Source organism: Schistocerca gregaria, chromosome 3 (assembly GCF_023897955.1).
Source record: "Schistocerca gregaria isolate iqSchGreg1 chromosome 3, iqSchGreg1.2, whole genome shotgun sequence".
NCBI classification, from domain to species: domain Eukaryota; kingdom Metazoa; phylum Arthropoda; class Insecta; order Orthoptera; family Acrididae; genus Schistocerca; species Schistocerca gregaria.
In genome coordinates this window covers 647,375,100-647,393,994 of record NC_064922.1, presented here as the reverse complement: position 1 = coordinate 647,393,994, position 18,895 = coordinate 647,375,100, and the positions used below count along the sequence as shown (strand labels likewise).

Below are 18,895 nucleotides of genomic sequence, written 5' to 3'. Positions count from 1 at the left end.
GTCGCCGCCGTCGGGGTGGTCAGGTCCGCAGCTCGCAACTCGCCAAGTGTGTCGGCCAACAACCGTGGCGGCAGCCAACCGCACACTCCCCTCACTCGATGCACCTGCCTACGTCACGGCAGCGCCATTCCGGGGAATACCGACACCGCACTAGATTGAGCTGTCAACGACAGGATTCTTTGCTTACTTTCATTCGCCGACTGATAGAGTCTTCCATTTGTATTCAAGTATTTATTTATTTATTTATTTATGCATTTATTTTACCTGGCAAGATTAGGGCCTTCAGGCCCTCTCTTACACCTAACCAGGCATACTCAGATTGAACGAGTTACAGTTTCTACAGAACATTAAGGACATTTAACGTATTATGCAGTATTGATGTTAAACAAAAAATTGAGATTATAACAGTAGTACAATGATAATTATAACAATAAAAATAATTATAACAATCAAGAATAATAATGATAATAATAATGATGATAATAATAATAATAATAATAATAATAATAATAATAATAATAATGATAGTGACTAAGTATATGAAAGTAAACATACTTTTCTTTTGTGAATGTCAGTCCCATTGTTAGTTGGGAATTTTCTCGTTATATTCTTGCAGCTTGTGAGTTATTCTCATCGAGCAGAGACATAAGACGATAGAATGGGGTGAAAGAGATATATAAGAGGTAGATAGGTTAGAGGAAGAGAAATAGAACGGTAAAATTCGAAGCTGTGATGGAGAGGAGAAAGAAAGAGATGGGAGGGGCACAAGAATGGTGGCTATACCGTCCCTAATATGTAAGTTTTGAGTTCCCTCTTGAATGTTGAGTAGTTCTGGAGAAGACGCAGATCACAGGGGAGTGCGTTCCATAGTCGTATGGCTGAGATTGAGAATGACACGGAGAAAGATTTTGTGTTATGTAAAGGTACAGCCAAGGTGACAGACGTATCCGATCTAGTATTGCGATTGTGGAAAGATGATAGGTGTTTAATGTGAGAAGACAAGTATTGGGGGCACCAGTGGCTAAGAAATCGATGAAGTAAGCACATCGTGTGGAGATCACGTGCCTTATGTGGGCGTATCCAACGTAGCTGGGAGTATGAAGGACTGATATGATCATACAACCGAATATTGCACACGTATCTAACGCAAGCATTCATCACTAGCTCAAGGCATCTAGAATTTTCACTATTTGTGCTGTGTTGAACTACATCGCAGTAGTAAAGATTAGGCAAAACTAGTGTTTGGACTAATTTTTGTTTAACATGGGTTGGAAATATTTTTCTAAATTTTTGAATTGCATGTAGGGAGGAGAGCGATTTCCGGCAAGCTGTGACTGTTTGTTCTTCCCAGTTTAGGTGTTCATCCAAGATTATTCCAAGGTCTTTTACTGTTTTTTGGTATGGTAGTTGGGTACCATTGAGGAGTATTTTAGGGACCGTTTCGCGAAAGTACCGGCTGATTAACTTTGGATGAGATATAAGTGTGACAAACGTGTCTTACAATAACCAGCGGAAAAAATGCTCCTATCGCAGCACAAAAAATGACGAATATGCTCCTGTTAAATAGAAGACCCGACTAAGAGGTGGCCTACCAGTTGCCTCATTCTGCCTTTCTCTGCACCTTCAAAAATTTTCCCAATAATTTTAGCACTCGAACATATTTGCGCTCTTTTTAACATACAATTGTCCTCAAACTCCCACAAGTTCTCCCTAACTGTAAATCGTTCACACTCATTAGTCTCTCGCTGTAAGTTGCTCATACCCATCCACTTCCACTTGCCCCTTCCCAGTCACTCATTCAGCCCAATTCATCGGCATTATCTCTTTGTGATTCTCTGTCACTGTAACTGTCACTCTCCTCTGTCTAACAGCCCCAGTCACTTTTCTTCTAGCCGCGCTGTCTGAGTCGTCTCTCCCCCCCCCCCCCCCCCCCCCGTCTCCCGTCTGAGGTTCGAGTCCTCCATCGGGCATGAGTGTGTGTGTTGTCCTTAGCGTAAGTTAGGAGGAGGAGATTACTGTTTAACGTCCCGTCGACAACGAGGTCATTAGAGATGGAGCGCAAGCTCGGGTGAGGGAAGGATGGGGAATGAAATCGGCCGTGCCCTTTCAAAGGAACCATCCCGGCATTTGCCTGAAGCGATTCAGGGAAATCTCGGAAAACCTAAATCAGGATGGCCGGAGACGGGATTGAACCGTCGTCCTCCCGAATGCGAGTCCAGTGTGCTAACCACTGCCCCACCTCGCTCGGTAATGTAAGTTAGATTAAGTAGTATGTAAACTTAGGGATCGATGACCTCAGCAGTTTGGTCCCATAAGACCTTACCACAATTTTCCAAAAATTTCTTTCTTCTGTCCAGCTAACACTATTTCCTCTCACTTCACTGTCCCCTTCAGCTTCTCTCTTACTGCTACTATCTTATTCATTCCTCACACTGCCGCTGTCTCTTCTCACTATTACTATTTCTCTTCCTCGTTGCCACTATCATGGACTCTGTCTCTCATTATCACTGTCCGCCCCCGGTAGCTGAGTGGTCAGTGCGACAGAATGTTAACCCTAAGGGCCCGAATTCGATTCCAGGCTGGCTCTGAGATTTTCTCCGCTCAGAGAATGGGTGTTGTGTTGTCTTAATCCCGATCATCTTATCGCCATCGGCGCGCAAGTCGCAAATATTTGCACCCGGCGAACGGTCTACCCGACGGGGGCCCTAGTTACACGACATTTACATTACCACTGGCTCTCGCCCACTTACACATTCTACTTCTCTTTATTCCTCTTCCAGTGAGACTGCCTACTTCGATCTTTTCTTTTCTGTCACTGTCACTTGTGTTCCATTGCCTCTGCGCCCCTCCCATTCTTCCACGTTGCCATTGTCTCCTTAGCTCTTTGTATACCACAACCACTGTCTACTATCTTCCAGTAATTACATTTCCATCTATTTCCCATTGCTACTGTCTCCTCCTCTCTTACAATAAAAAAACTGCTAATATATTCACATTCCAAAATATTTCCTAAAATTTTTAGAGGTGCCGAGAAAGGCAGAATGAGGCACTTTTCAGTGAGAATCTTTTAAAAACAGGCGCATATTGGCCTATTTTGTGCTTCGGTGGTAGCATTTTTCCTCTGGTTCCCTTCACTCATATGAAAAGAAACTTTATGGATCAGTAAAATTTCAGGAATTTACTTATATGAAATTGAAATGACGCAAAACTATATAATTTTACGCCTCATACCGAATTTTACGTGAACGAAAATTTTTGCATGTTTCCAAGTAACACAACAACATGGGGTTCCCCGAACCCTTCCGATGATAATTGAGATACTTTACAGGGTGCTTTTCCGTCCTACGTTTCTTTACACACTACGTGTTCGCCTCACACCGGATTTTACGATCGTATTTCACATGTACAGTTAGGGTAACTTTGGATCTCTGTATCTGATAAATTAATAAAAATAACAAGATAATCTTTATGGTTGTCCGAGGTCGGAACTTTAGGAATATATTGCAAAAACTACAGCCATTTGCTTTGCACAGGCGTCTTGGAATCTGCAGCTCGGTTTTGGTACCTAAAGACCCTGTTCTTTGGGTTTCCTCGGGAACAGCAGATGAACTAAATGATGCCTCCATAAGCCCCCTAAGGCGCACCGTGGACCACGCCTAATGCAAAAAGAACCAACCGATTTACTCCATTCTTCTAACCTGGAGTAAGTGTGTAATATTCCAACTTTGACCCTTTACTGTAGGATAGTTACAGAAAAGCGATTCTTGTTTTAAGGTGCATAAATAGTCCCTAGCCTAAGAGCTATCCAAAACTCTTGAACCTACCTTTCTATTACCAACAGAATCCGAGGTGTGATGCACAGAAAAATTCGGTTTTTATGCTCCGCGTTTCGGAATATATTAGGTAGCATACCGATACGTCTATGATCATATTTGTTCAGCATGCACTAAATAAGTGAACTGACGAAGATTTTCGGTCTTCTCGTCAGTCGTTTGACTAATGTGATGCGGCCTGTCATGAATTCCTGTGCCAACATCTTCTTCTAAGAGTAGCACTTGCACCCCATGTCCTCAATTATTTGTTGGATATAATCCAATCTCTGTCCTCCTCTGTAGTTTTTATCTTCTACAGCTCCCTCTAGTATCCAAGCGAGGGCGCCGTTTTACCAACGCACTTGTCATATTTTTGGCTTTATAAGCGTTTTACTTACTTCTCACTAATTAGTGTGATTCAGTTTCCTTTGAGTGCAGCATTGTTTAGTATTTATTCTGGTCACTTGGTGCAGCCGTGATGGTATTGGCTCTTCACATTTCTCGCCAACGGCGTTTTCCCGATGTCCAGAGCATACGTTTACCTGACAGCAGACCTGCGGACTTGGTAATTCTCACACTCAAAGTGTCCGCCAATCCCCGAGCCTCAAAGGGAGCCGCCATCGATTGACGACACCGGGAGACTCTCGTGGGTCTTCTACGCGCTGCTCAGACGGCCGACACCCCCTCCTGGCTCTCAAAACACAAGCTCGAGCCGAGACGCGCGCAATTTTTTTTTTTTTTTTGAAAAAAGCTTCCAGTAGTTCTTATAAGGATGTACCCTCTCATCTTCCAGTCTTATTGTTCCCCCTTTGTTCTTGTATATACTGTATATAACCGGTCTTTACCTGTAGCTTACCTAGTGTCTGGAAATTTCCAGGATAACACTATCCGTATCGAATAGTGATAGGGAGAGCAAGCTTACACAAAAGTGCAACAGCACATGGATAAATAATTTAGCAGTTATACCTATCCGTACATTAAAAGTGAGTGGTGATCTCTGAGATCCTAGTTTCACTATCTCAAAGCACCAGCACTACCACCTAAATGGATGTTTGTAAACTCTGAAAACGGGCCTTCATATCAATTGCCCATTAATGTTTAACAAACTGAAAATCTCTGCTATTCGACCAACACTAGTAGGTGCAAGTCGTTTGTCTGAGACACCAGAATATCTCGTAGAAACTGGTTGGCGTGATACGTGGCAAGTTTCAATTAAGAGAAAAGACGAAGTAAATTACTGAGTGTTTGCAGGCAATTATTATAATTGAAAACGGAATCAAATCTACAATTCAGCCCTGGGGGCTGTGCTCACTTATTAAAGCAGACTGACTTTTGATGCTTTCTGTACAGTTTCTCAAAAAGGACAGTACAAAAAACGATGTTCCACGCGGAATAAACACATTATTTAAAGTGAGATAAGCTGCGTGTAAGTCACTTGAGGTTTATTATGACTATGATTGGAATAGATTCGCCATAAAACAGTTGCTAGGTCGAACAAAGACCTAAATGTAACATAAGAAGATAGCATATGGAAAACAGCCCGAGCTAATGACGGTTAAATCGTAACCTAATAATCCTGTAATGTTAATTTAAAACGAAACTACACTCAGTTTGCTCTGCAGTATGCATCTCACCATATTACTTCGAAACGTGCTGCTCAAAAGCTCCCATCTAGTGCACTACATAAAAGTGTCAGTAACTGCTTGTTGCAGCGTGCTACAAACGATGATGTCGGAAGAATCAGTACGTCTGCCTGGCCTAACGGATATAAACCAGGAAGTAGAGCTTCTGTGTGTGTCGCGAACTGCGTGCCGGAACAAGCGAAAACTATTGGCTGACTCGGATTAAATTACCATAGCGTCTTAGAAGATATCGGCGTATCCTCACCCTAGTAAAGATGTACTGCTCCCGCGTTTTGCATTCGACACACTTGCCTACAGCCTGACCGAACAAGTGACAAGCACAACGCGTATTGCATATTCAGAGAAAATGAAAAGGATCTTGATTTTGAGTGGCCGCTTTTCAGTCTCAGAAGTTGGAAGCCTATTTCTGTCATGTTCGGGTTTCTACTTTCCTGTTTTCTTAAATATGCAGTATCAAGCAGTCTCATCCTGGTTAGAGTCGATAACCTATTCCACTACTGTTGCTCGTTTGTAAGCGTTAGAAAGGAATTTTAATTTAGTGTCGTCATCCAGTACATCATCCTTAATGACTCCTGCTTTATTGAGCTGCTAACATTACTGAGACATGATAAATTACCCCACATTCCCTTACTATAGCCTCACAGGTATTTAACTTCTTCCGCTTACGTGGCCAGTACTTACACAATGGTGTTAGACTGAAAGACCTTTTACTATTACAGAATTATTGTTGCTGCAGGACAATTGTCAAAGCTCATTAGTTCTTCTGAGGACAGGCTGACGTCTCGCAGGTGCAGTACTTGTCAACCTCTTTAATGACTGACGATTTTCCTAGCAGAGTGCCATCACATTTCAGAGAACAACTCTATTGTATCTCACTTCTCTCAATGTAGGACATTACGGATAAAGAAACAACAGGTACTGTCTCCAGGCTGCATCTTAGTTGGTCACAATGCTGTACACTGCCGCTGTGAACATGGCGCAGTCTGGGTGACGTCTCCAGCTGAACAAAAGACACTCCTTGCTCTGGTCCAATTAGTTTACGTGACACGTGCTCGCATCACTTGGTTGGACTGCGGGCAGGCGGCCGCGATGGAAACCGGTTATCTGGTACTACTGTAGGTCACGTGACCTGAAACACGGTTACGATCACCAGTGCAGTAGAAAAAAATAATCACCTCTAACCGCAGTAAAAACTACAAAATGCCGAAGCTTACGTTCCACTTAGTGTAGGATATCCGCTTACAAGCAGTAGCTACCAGAAAGTATTCAGTACATGTAGATACACCGAGCTTTGGTACCTTTCAGAGAAGGTTGATGTTGACAAATATGAAAGTCAGACGTATTAGTGTTAAGTCTATTTAACTGATAAGAAAAAAAAATTACACCACAGACATTGCTGCTTTCACAGAAAATCGTTAATGTTCGTCATTTTATTGTGTTGAAAAGTATCTAAGTTTGGATACTAAGTACGGGCAAACAGCTGCTATATACATATTAGACATTTGTATAGTTAGCCAATGGTACAATGCGACTCAGTGAACGGAGAGGCTGAACGACAGTGAGAGAGCAACCAGTTTTTGCACATTCTCGGTGATTTGATGAAAATACCGACGTCACTGTTACATCACAATTGGTTATATTCGTCTGACAGGTGGATACAGATTTACATATCACAGAGGAGCTTCTTGATTTATTCACCAGCGAAGACATATTTAATGCTATTCAACATCCTGTTACTGAACTGAATCTTACATAAAAAAAACTCGTTCCCGTCGTCACTGATGTCGCTCCAAATACGGCTGGCTATAACGTGGGATTTGTGGGACGTCTAAAAAATAAGCTCACGCCGGAACAGAAATTTCACTCAGTGCATTGTGTACTTCATCAAGAGGCATTTTTTGCGAAGACTGTGAAATTTGGCAGGGTTATGAATGTCGTCGTTAGGATTGTAAATTTCATATGGTCTGCTTGACTGAATCACATATAGCTTCGAAAGATAATGGATTCACTGGAAACTGACTTCAATGATATACCCTAATTTGATCAGGTAAGATGTCTGAGTAGGGGCAACACCCTTGAACGTTTACTCCTTTTGCTGGAAAAGGTAAATCTTTTTATGAATATAAAAGGAAGATCGGTTCAACAGCTTTCTGGCCCTCAATGGGTTGTTAACCTAGCACTTGTTAACGAACAACGAGTCATGTGAATAGTCTTAGTGCTTCGTTGCTGAGGAAAGGTCAGTTAATTGAAAGGTCAGTTAATTGAATCTCTATTTTCTAAAATTCGTGTAGTGCAAATGAAATTGGAGAAAGGGAGAGGTCAGTTTCAGGACCATAGTTTCACGTATTTTCTGAATGTGACGCTATTCTCAGATAACATTAATAATGACTTCGTTGCCTCATTTATTTAAAAAAAATGGTTCAAATGGCTCTGAGCACTATGGAACTTAATCTATGGTCATCAGTCCCCTAGAACTTACAAATACTTAAACCTAACTAACCTAAGGACATCACACAACACCCTGTTTTCACGAGGCAGAGAAAATCCCTGACCCCGCCGGGAATCGAACCTGGGAACCCGGGCGAGGGAAGCGAGAACGCTACCGCACGACCACGAGCTGCGGACTCTCATTTATTCGGTCTCTCGATTATTTGCATGCAGCATTCGCAAAACGATTCGAAGATTTAAGGTCACTTGAGCCAGATTTTGATCTTCATATCACCATGCTCGCTGGACGTCACATTTGTGTCCACAGAGGTCAATTAGAGCTGATGAATCTACAGTATCACCGCTTCATTAAGGAGAATTTTAGAATGGCGAATGACATCATTTAGTTCTATTCTTGTCTTCCACGGGATAGAGTTCCTTAATTAAATGCGAAAGCAGCGGCTATGATGTGCATGTTTGGTTGTAGTTCTTTCTCAGCCTTAAAGTTTTTCAAATCGAATCATAGATCACAAGTGACAGATAGCCGTCTGAGGGGCGCTATGTGAGGTCGCGTCGCGCCGGAGATATGAAGGTCAACTTCGTTTTTTTTTTAATGGGGTGCTATAGTTTTGTACTTATTTTCTGATAGCAGCTATCGAGACGAGTCCAATGATTTCCAACAGTAAGGTCTTTGAAGGTCAACGAAGGTTAAAAAGGTGGCATGGACGTCCATTTACAGAATGTGTTCGAAGTGATGACCATTGTTATCAATGCAGTGCTGCAGTCTTCTTGTCATGGATTGAGTGATACTCCTTATCACTTCGGCACTTATCGAAGGGCATTCTCTGACAATTCTCTCTCGTATATCGTGCAAGTAGTAAATATTCGTTGAATGCGGCGTATACATCTAACGTGCCATTGACATGTAAACACCATTAGACGGTTTCGCAATACAACACTAATAGGAACGGTAAGACTATTCTCGTCGAATCAAGCGATTGTGAATGATGTATTCCTTCGAAGAACAAGTCGATACGCTTCTCATTTACGGAGAATGCCAGTGAAATTCAGTGAGAGCTAGAGACTTACAAGCTGGAAGATATCCTCAACGTATTCACCCTACACGTCGTAAATTTAAACATATGCATGATAAATTAAGAACAACTAGATCTTTAACGCATCGGAAACACATCCGGCAAAGGAAAGTTGCTAACGAAATTGGTACTCTTGCCACTGTGGTTCGAGATCCTTGTGTTAGTTCGCGTTAAATAGCAAGGGGATCTGGCATGAGCCAGAGCAGTGTTTATGTTCTGCATCGTCATAAGTATCATCGTTACCATACCAGTCTCCAACAAGAAGTAACAGGTACGGACTGTACACCTCGCATTGAATTCTGCCGATGGGCTCAACTTTACATTCAGAAGGATGGTACATTTATTAATTTGATTTTATTTACTGACACACACACACACACACACACACACACACACACACACACACACACACACACACACACACCCGTAACGCGCCGCGCTCCACCTCACGGCGACGGCGGCCGGCCGCTCTCCCGCTTCGCCACGCTACACGGTAACAACATATGCCTGGTCGTGAGCTTCCCGCAGTTACGTCACGTCTGCCCGGCTGCACCGGGCTAGGGCAAACGAGCGCCGGGATGACCACTTCTGGATTGCATTATGAGGTATCAAAGAAGAGCACTCCGTCTTCAGGCCACAAGTGGCCCATCGGGACTATCCGACCGCCATGTCATCCTCAGTTGAGAATGCGGATAGAAGGGGGTGTGGTCAGCACACCGTTCTCCCGGTCGCTATGATGGTTTTCTTTGACCGGAGCCGCCACTGTTCGGTCGAGTAGCTCCTCAATTGGCATCAAGAGGCTGAGTGCACCCCGAAAAACGGCAACAGCGTATAGCGGCTTCATGGTCACCCATCTCAGTGCCGGCCACGCCCGACAGCGCTTAACTTCGGTCATCACGGGTAAGCGGTGTATCCACTGCGGCAAGTCCGTTGCCCATGACGTATCAAGTAAGAGTGAATTTGGAATTTGGGGCCAAAGGGAGGGCGAAGGTAATTGCGACGTGGGAGTAAGACCAAGATTTGATCACAGTATACAGGTTCAAGTGGGTACGTGATGAGGTCGTAATCGTTATGCAGATATCAAGACACTTTCACAATATAGATTACCGAGCAAAGCTGCATCATACCATTATCCGGACTGAAAATCACATAAACTACATAAAGAACAACACGTGGAGTTCACCCACGGACATCATGTAGGTACCTCTTCAAGAAGCTAGCCATATTTACTGCGCCGTCAATATACATATATCCGCAAATAAAATTGGTGATAAATAATCCACCACAATTTGAGAACAGTGATGTTCATAACTAGAACACTAGAGCGAAAATGACCTATATAGCCCATTGTTAAAGTTGTCTGTGGCTCAGAAGAGCATTCGGTATCGAGAAACAAGAATTTTTTTATCATGTGCCCAGTAACATAAAATGTTTGACACGTAACCAAGAAAATTATAAATATAATTTAAAGTCATTTCTCCTGGACTACCCCATCTATTCCATCGACGAATTTCTATTTAAACTGGTAGCCAATCAAATCAGTCAAATCGGCGATCGAGGACCCTGTAGATCATCCGCCGACCTCACAATGCCCCTCCATAGACGGCGATCTTGTGCACTTTGGATCCAGTTGCCAAGGACTCCTAGCTGTCGAAGGTCTTTCTCTAGCTCATCATCCCATCGCTTTTTGGGTCTTCTGATTGGTCGGGTACCACCAGGTCTTCCCATAAGTACGGCTTTCGACCGAGAGGTCTCTGGTCTCCTAGCGATGTGGCTTGCCAAACTTATTCTCCGCGCTTTCAGTTTTTGAACGATGTTCGGTTGCCTCATCAACTCATACAATTCTTGGTTTTCTCTACGGCTCAACAAGTTTCCTTCCTGGACAGGCCAAAAAATCCTTCTCATAATTTTTCTTTCGAAGACCAAGAAGTTTTCTTCATCCTTCCTAGTTTTGCTTAGGGTTCAAATGGCTCTGAGCACTATGGGACTTAACATCTGTGGTCATCAGTTCCCTAGACTTAGAACTAATTAAACCTAACTAATCTAAGGACATCACACACATCCATGCCCGAGGCAGGATTCGAACCTGCGATCGGAGCAGTCGCGGGGTTCAGGAATGAAGCGCCTAGAACCGCTTGGCCACATGATAAAGTGTGTTCTAATAACCAGCAACAACAAACGATAGTTGAAATTCATGAATGGTCAAAACAATCACTTCTTAACAAATGTGGAGAAAACTTATTTCATAGATTAAGAAAAAACATTTTCAGTTGTTAAGTTGTTAGGAAATGGGTTCAGAACCCCGTCAAATGACAACATAGACCTGTCACACGATTCGCTGATAGTCCCGGCACGGTAGGCGGTGGCCTAGAATTTCTAAAGTTTCTGTTGGGCGAACCCGAACTCCACCGACCAGTTTTAGGAGGTTCTTCAAGGACATTTTGGTACAAGGGACACGAGTTTTCCAGTGGCTTGAGGGGTGATGTGTTCCACCCCTCCCCCTCCCACCCTTTATCTTTCTATTTGTATTGCATGGGAAATATCTGCACACCATATCGTACACTGATACACTGAGGGAAAAAAAATCACGTCACCAAAAATAATTAATGTAGAATAATGAAATTTCTGGCGTACATTTGTCTAGGTAACGTACTTCCGTGAATAACACTGCAAGAACACCGTGTAATGCAAATGTGAAATGCTGGAACATTAATAATGTATGTAACCTTTAGAGTGTTGAATACAAGCATGTAAACGTGCATGTATTGTGTTGTACAGGTGCCGGATGTCAGTTTGTGGGATGGAGTTTCATGTCTGTTGCACTTGGTCGATCAGTACAGTAATGCTGTTGCTGGATGACAGTGAATTTGTCGCCCAACCATATCCCATATATGTAAGACTGGTGACGGATCTGATGATCAAGCAGGCCAAGGCAAATTGTCGAAATTATGAAGCGCATGTTGTTTTACAAGAGCGGTATATGAACGAGCTTTATCGCGTTGGGAAACACCCCCTGGAATGCTGGTGCTGGTCATAAACACACAGGTCAAATCTCCAGACTGACGTACAAATTTTCGGTCAGTGTTTGTGGAATAATCACGAGACTGCTCCCGCTGTCATACGAAATCGCACCGTAGACTATAGCTCCAGGTGTGGGCGCAGTGTGTCTAGCACAAAGGCGGGTTGGTTGCAGGCCCTCAACTCTCCTCCTTCTAAGCAAGACACGACCATCACTGGCAGCTATGCAGAACCAGATTTGATGATAAAACGATACAGACCTTCACCCTGCCCTCCAATGAGCTCTCCCCTGACACCATTGAAGTCCCAAATGGCGGTGGTTTCGGGGCTGTAGAATGCACACTACAGGGCGTCTGGCTCAAAGCTATCCTTGAACTAACAAGAGTTCATCGTGTCACAGTGGTGCCAACTGCTGCCCAAATTGCTGCTGCAGATGTAGCACGATGTGCCAGAGCCATACGTCGAAGACGATGGTCTTCCCTCTTGATAGTACCATGTGGTCATCCGGAGCTATGTCTTCTTGCAACCTTAGATTCGTGTGGCCACTGCTGCCATAAATGATGTACAGTAGCTATATTCATGCCAATTCTTTCTGCAGTATTGCAGAAGGTACATCCAGCTTCTCGTAGCACTGTTACACTACCTCGTTCAAACTTAGTGAGGTGTTGATAATGGCGTCTGTGACGCCTTAAAGACATTCTTAACTAATATCAACACAACACGTCCAATCTCAGACGTAACTAACGCTCACGACCATCGTATATTTAAAGCAAACGATATCTGAATCCTCATAGTGACGCTATTGGTGCCACTCTTATGCAAGTGGCGCGTAATTTGAACAGACATCATGTTTCAGATGTAGAAGCGCGCCTATCGACTTTCGTCTATGTCTCAACTCCGTCAGAGTATGACGGCGGTATTCCCTGCGTGTCTTGAACGGAAACGAATTTCTTCCATTCACTCACGGAATTTGCTGCTGACAACAATAACGTTCACTTAACACTTCGCCCTCAAGTTCCATCTCGGGTAAGTTTTCTCCCGGCGTTATTAGTTGCACGTTGGGGTTTGTTTCCCGTCACTCTTAGATACTCGTTAACACTGCTTGAGATGTCCTTGCGGTGGTGGCAACACATCACAGTGCTTTTGTATCGGAGAGTTTTATTAATCTGATTTTGTGATGTCGTTTCTGGTGACGGCATATCACATATTTTTGCACAGTTATAGGGATATTTTCACAGAAACAAAGGCAACTGTAGCCAAATAAATCATAATTATTCTTATCACCCTCTAATGAGCCATGGGCCCTTGTACCAGCATAGTAAAAAAATTGTTGAACGACCTCCTAAATTTAGTTAACAAATTTTAACAGAACAAGCGAAATTACGATAATTGAAATAATGGAAGAAAGTGGGCATGTGACTGAGAATACATAAGAAAATGAACTACTGGGTCTACAATGTTCGATGGGGTTCTAGTAGTTGTACGCAACAAACTGTGTCAGCATCCCATTGACTAACTATTCCACGGGTTCTTGGTGGAGTATTTTACCTGTATGCATGCGGCGGCATGCGTACCCAGTATGTTCTAAACGAGATTTTCCGCTGCTCACACCTCAGGTTCTATTTGTGTCATAAAAAAAGTAGAGTCAAGTGTTTCGGATAGCCCTTGGGATAGGGATGATTTATATAACCAATAGAAGGATAGTCATAGTGACACTGTCTTACACTACAGGGTCAAAGTATGATTCTTGCAAACTTCTTTCTAAATAGGTAAATGGAACAAATCGGTTGGTTTCTTCTGATTTTTGGCTTCATTTAGAGAGACCTTTTCTAAATACGGAATTGTGCCCCATTTATTGTGGTTTTGAGGCGGTAGTTCGAAAATAGGATAAAGAAGAGAGTTAACAGAAATTTGTCCGTTTTAGTGGCTGTTGAGTTCCGTGAGTGTGGAATTATTATTTTAATGAATATGGCAACCAGCCACTTTGTTATATATTTTTATTTAATCTAATACGCATTTCGGGCTTTCACCGAGTTTCAGTTTTCTTAATGCACATTTGAGTCTTCGCTCAGTACATAGTTATGACATCAGCATCAAACTACATGCTGCCGCTTATCCTAAATGACCAAACAAAACTAACAAGCAAGATTTTTCTGGGGAACTTCTACAGTTTGCTCACACAGCCAGACACTAAGCACAGCCATGAAATGACGAAATCCAATGTGTGACATCAAACTGGATGCTGCAACTTACCATAAATGATCAAACAAAGCTAACAAGCAATATTTCTGTAAGAAATTCCCACAATTTTCCCTTACAACCACACACTAAGCACAGCCATGAAATGACAAAATCCAATGTTCGACATCATGTTGGATGCTGCAGCATATCTTGAATGACCATACAATAGTTTTCTTAGGAACTTCCACAGTTTTCTCATACAACTACACACGAAGTACAGCCGTAAAATGATAAGATTCAATGTGAGCAATTTGCTCATTCAATCACACACTAAGCACAGTCAAGAAATGACCAAATTACATGCTGCAGCTTATCCTAAATGACCAAACAAAGCTACCAAACAATATTTCTCTAAGGAATTTCCACAGTTTGCTCATGCAACTACACACTAAACAAGGTCATGAAATGGCGAGTTCCAACGAGAGCCCATCTGCGTGTACAGAGGATCTCCATTTCCGGAGATGAAAAATGTTAATGTCAGAATTAGGAATAAGACAAGAGGATTTATTTCCGCGTAACTGTGATTTACGACTTTTGAACTGAGATAAAATACGTGCCACATTAACTAATTAACTGCAGAGAAATTACAGCATCTGTACATAGGACATAATTGATCAGTAAACTTTCATGACATATTCCAGAGATGTGACTGAACAAAATATTTTCGTTCTTAGTAGATCCTAAGTTGCAAACAGATAAGATATAATAATGATATTAAGCAGGTGAGCAAAGCAGTGGTGATTATTTAAAGTAAAAATTTTGTTTAGACAACGAGAGAAATTATGGTATCTGAAATAAAGGAAATGGGGCATGTGAGCAAGAGGGGTATTTAAAACATGGCCTGGATACTATCATGAGTAGTATCTGCATTTAGAAGTGGTGAGTAAGTTAACTGTGTCTGGTCGTTCAGTACCGAGCTTTGGTTGATGGACATTTGTTTATTAATTTCCATTATTGCGTCGTATTCATCACATCCACAAAGGAACGAAGATCAATTAGCTATATAGAAATAATAGAAATTAATAAATTAATGAATTGGTTTCTATAGACCAACAACGAAGACTGAGCTGAAATACCTCATACAAGGAGCTGACATACGATTACTAGAAAGTAAGACAACTGCCTTGCTTGGAAATTGAAAGAAGGACCATAATTGTTTCTGAATGGGGCGTGCTGGAGGAATAAAGGAAGGCCACGAAAGCGATGGGTAGGCAATGTGGAAGAAGACATAAAATCTCGCAGAGGGTGGCGCAGAACCACGCAGGGACGGGCAGTACGGAGGAAACCCACGCAAGATTGTAATGCCAAGAGAAAAATTTTAAGGAAACGAACAAAATTGAATGAACAATCTACGGAGTATGAAACATGGATTGAGAGTAAACGGAAGAAAAGCCAACACAATGAGAATTAGCATAAACGTGCTACATGATGAAGTCAACATCAAAACTGAGGCCACGAACTGGACGAAGGTAAGAAAGTCTGCTACCTTGGAAGAAAAATAACGCATAACGCACAAAGCAAAGGGTGACATTAAAAGCAGACTACCAGAGATGAAGAAGACATTCCTGGCCAGAAGAAATCTATTAGTATCAAACATAATTTGAGGAAGAAATGTCAGATAATGTATACATGGAGCACAGGATTGTGTATATGGAGCACAGCATTGTTTGGTAGTGAGTCATGAACAGTGGGGGACCGGAGATGAAGATAATGAAGCGTTTGAGATGTCGTGCTATAGAATTATGTTGAAAATTAGGTGAACTGATAAGACAAATATTGAGGATTTTCTCCGCACAATCGGCGAGGATACAAATGTGTGGAAAACCCTGACAAGGAGAAGTAACAGTGTGATAAGACAAGCGAAAAAATCAGAAAATGACTTCCACGGGACTAGAGAGAGCAGTAGAGGGTAAAAATTGTGTGAGAAGACAGAGATTGAAATACGTCCAACAAATAAGTAACGATTTTCGGATAAGTGCTACTCTGAGATGAAGAGGTTGGCACGGGAGAGAAAACTACAAACAAGTCAAAAGACTGATGGCCCCCGAAATTTAAAAACAAAACAAAAAAAGAATAAAAAAACGCTACTTAGTACGGCATTGTGGTGCTGATGTTCCTGTGTGCTTTGTAGGTGCGACATGAAGGAGGATTTCGACCACTGTCTAACAAAATTTTTCAAACTTTGAACACTGCTGATTAGGCCGCTAGAAAAATTTACAGTTGGTGTTCAGTAATTCACAAGACGCTTTTCGAGATTAACTAATGAAAAAATTTAAGAAGACAGGTGGTATTCTTCGTGCACAGTAAGGTGTTACGTGCGAGCTACCAGCAGTGTTATAGGATAAAAAAAAATTACAATGTGTACCAGAACTGAAGACAAATAAAAAATTGATTACGTACATTTATTTTACCGGTGTGATAGTAAAACTTAGTAGCTACCCCTCAAATACAAAGCCTGTAAACTGAATATTTATCATTTCGATAAAAAAAACTTACTGATGATTTATGAAACGTGTATCTAGCTGGAGTGTGGGTTTTTTTCAGGGACGGAGGCGGCCGGTAAGAGCTCATTCATGGCGGGCTTCGGGCTGGGCTTCCTGGCGTTCGCTCTGAAGAAGCTGCTGCTGCCGGTGCTGATCGGCGCGCAGATCGCCAAGTCCATCCTGATCGCCATGTTCCTGCCCTCCCTGCTGGGCGGCCTGGGCAAGGTGCTCAACAGGGGTGTCTCCACGTTCGCGTCCGCCTCCAGCGCCTCCGGCTCCAACGGCGGTGGCGCGGGCGGCGCCGCCAGCTTGGAGGATTTCGAGTTCAAGGACAACCTGGACGCCGCTGAGAGCAGCTACCCGAGCGGGACGTTCGCCTACCCCGAGACCCCGGGCGTTCTGCCCGCCTCGGCCATTTACAAAGACCAGTCCGCCATCAGCAGGTATGTACACTAGCCAACAGTTTTCTCTCTGGGCGAGTTCTTGGTCAGATACGATCTTAACATTATTTACACTTACGTGCGTTCTGTGTGAGACACCTTACGGTATGTGACGAAAGATACCTGTGGCTCCACTTCGGTCCCACTCCTTAGCATTCGCAACCGATTCTGGGGAGAACGACCAGCGAAGACTCCGTATGAGCTTTGCTCTATCTGACCATTTCGTAGCGGTCATTTCTCGAGTTGTATAAAGGAGGAGTTAATATGTTGCCTGACTCCTGGAACTACACTCACAGAATCCATATGCACTATAAAAATGTATGTACATTTGTATGTATGCATTTTTGTTTGTTTCATATCTACCTCTAAACCACTGGATCGATTTCAACCATATCTGATGTACATATCACTTACTGTTTGGAAAGGGAGTAAAAACCACTCCCTCTCAAAGGAGTGGAGGTAAGGTTAAAAATTATGCGAGCTAACTAAATGCAAATAGCGAGACTATATTCATTGAATATTTCAGAATGAGAGCACTTAGTGACTTACAACGAACTTTAAGTATAGTTTCAAACCTTTAAGAGCCTTATTCTGACACTCCTCGCCCTCCACAAAGTAATTAAAATTCTCTATTCGCAGTGAAAGGGCCGCATCAGGTGTGAAGTTTTAATTAATTACTTCTTTACTACTGTGTCTATTCGCAACACATTTCAGAGATATTACCTATATATACCACAGGATGTACTTACAAAATTATATAACTGCACGACACATGGGTAAAGAGATACGAAGTCATTATTATTGAGCTGCTTGAATACGAAACTGCAGGGCGAAATTCACTGCAGATATAGATGAAATATGCATACAAATATAACTGAGTATATTACATATTCCCGAAAGGCTCCTCCTAAACCCCTCCATCACTTTCAAACAAATTTGGTACACATCTTACTACCTGAAAAGAAATACTGTGGGGATAAGAACCAACAACCTCCCATTGGGAGGAGAGTGACGAGGACAGGGAGAGTAGGAGATGGGCTAGGAAAGGAAAGAGCAGAACATGAACAGGAAAGGAAGGTAGAAGAGACAAAGTCAGGGGATGGGGGGAGAGGGATATAAAAGTGGAGGAGGAAATGGACAGAGAAATGGAATAGGAGAATGTGAACAGGTAGAAGGGGCAGGGAAGATGAATGGAAAAAAGGATTAGATGGACAGAGGGAGGTGGTAGAGGAGGTGGACGGAGGAGGAGGATGAGATAGACAAAGAGGGAAGGAACAGATGGACAGAAGGGGAAGGAGCACATGGACAGAGGAGAAGGAGCTTATGGACAGAGAGATGGGAAGGAGCAGATGTACAGAGAGAGGGTCAGAAGGAGATTGACAGAGACTGAGGGTGGACGAGATGGAGAGAGGGGGAGGAAGAGATGGGAAGAAAGGGGAGAGGAGATGGAGAGGGAGGAAATGAAGATGGATAGGGTGAAACGGAGAAGGAGATAGAGAGAAGATGTAGGAGAGGACAGAGAGCACAAGAGAAGATGGACACAGAGGGGAATGGAGGAGATGGGTAAGTAGTGAATTTGGGGAGGTGGACGGAGAGAGGGGAAGGAGTACATGGACAGAGAGAGGTCGAGGAGGAGATGGACAAAGAGGGACAGAAGGAGGAGATGGACTAATACAAGACTGGAATAAATACATAGGCTGGTAATGCCAAGTACTGAGCTAGTTTTAAAAACAAAGC

The 18,895-nt window shown here is 42.8% G+C and overlaps 1 protein-coding gene across 1 annotated transcript in view; it reads left to right on the top strand.

The window, feature by feature from the left end:
• LOC126355785 (uncharacterized) overlaps positions 1-18,895 on the top strand; it is a 183,783-nt gene that overhangs the window by 48,304 nt on the left and 116,584 nt on the right. Inside the window, exon 3 of the mRNA XM_050006195.1 lies at positions 16,780-17,161. Within this exon, the coding sequence (XP_049862152.1) occupies positions 16,780-17,161 (382 nt within the window). The remainder of the gene's footprint in view (positions 1-16,779; positions 17,162-18,895) is intronic.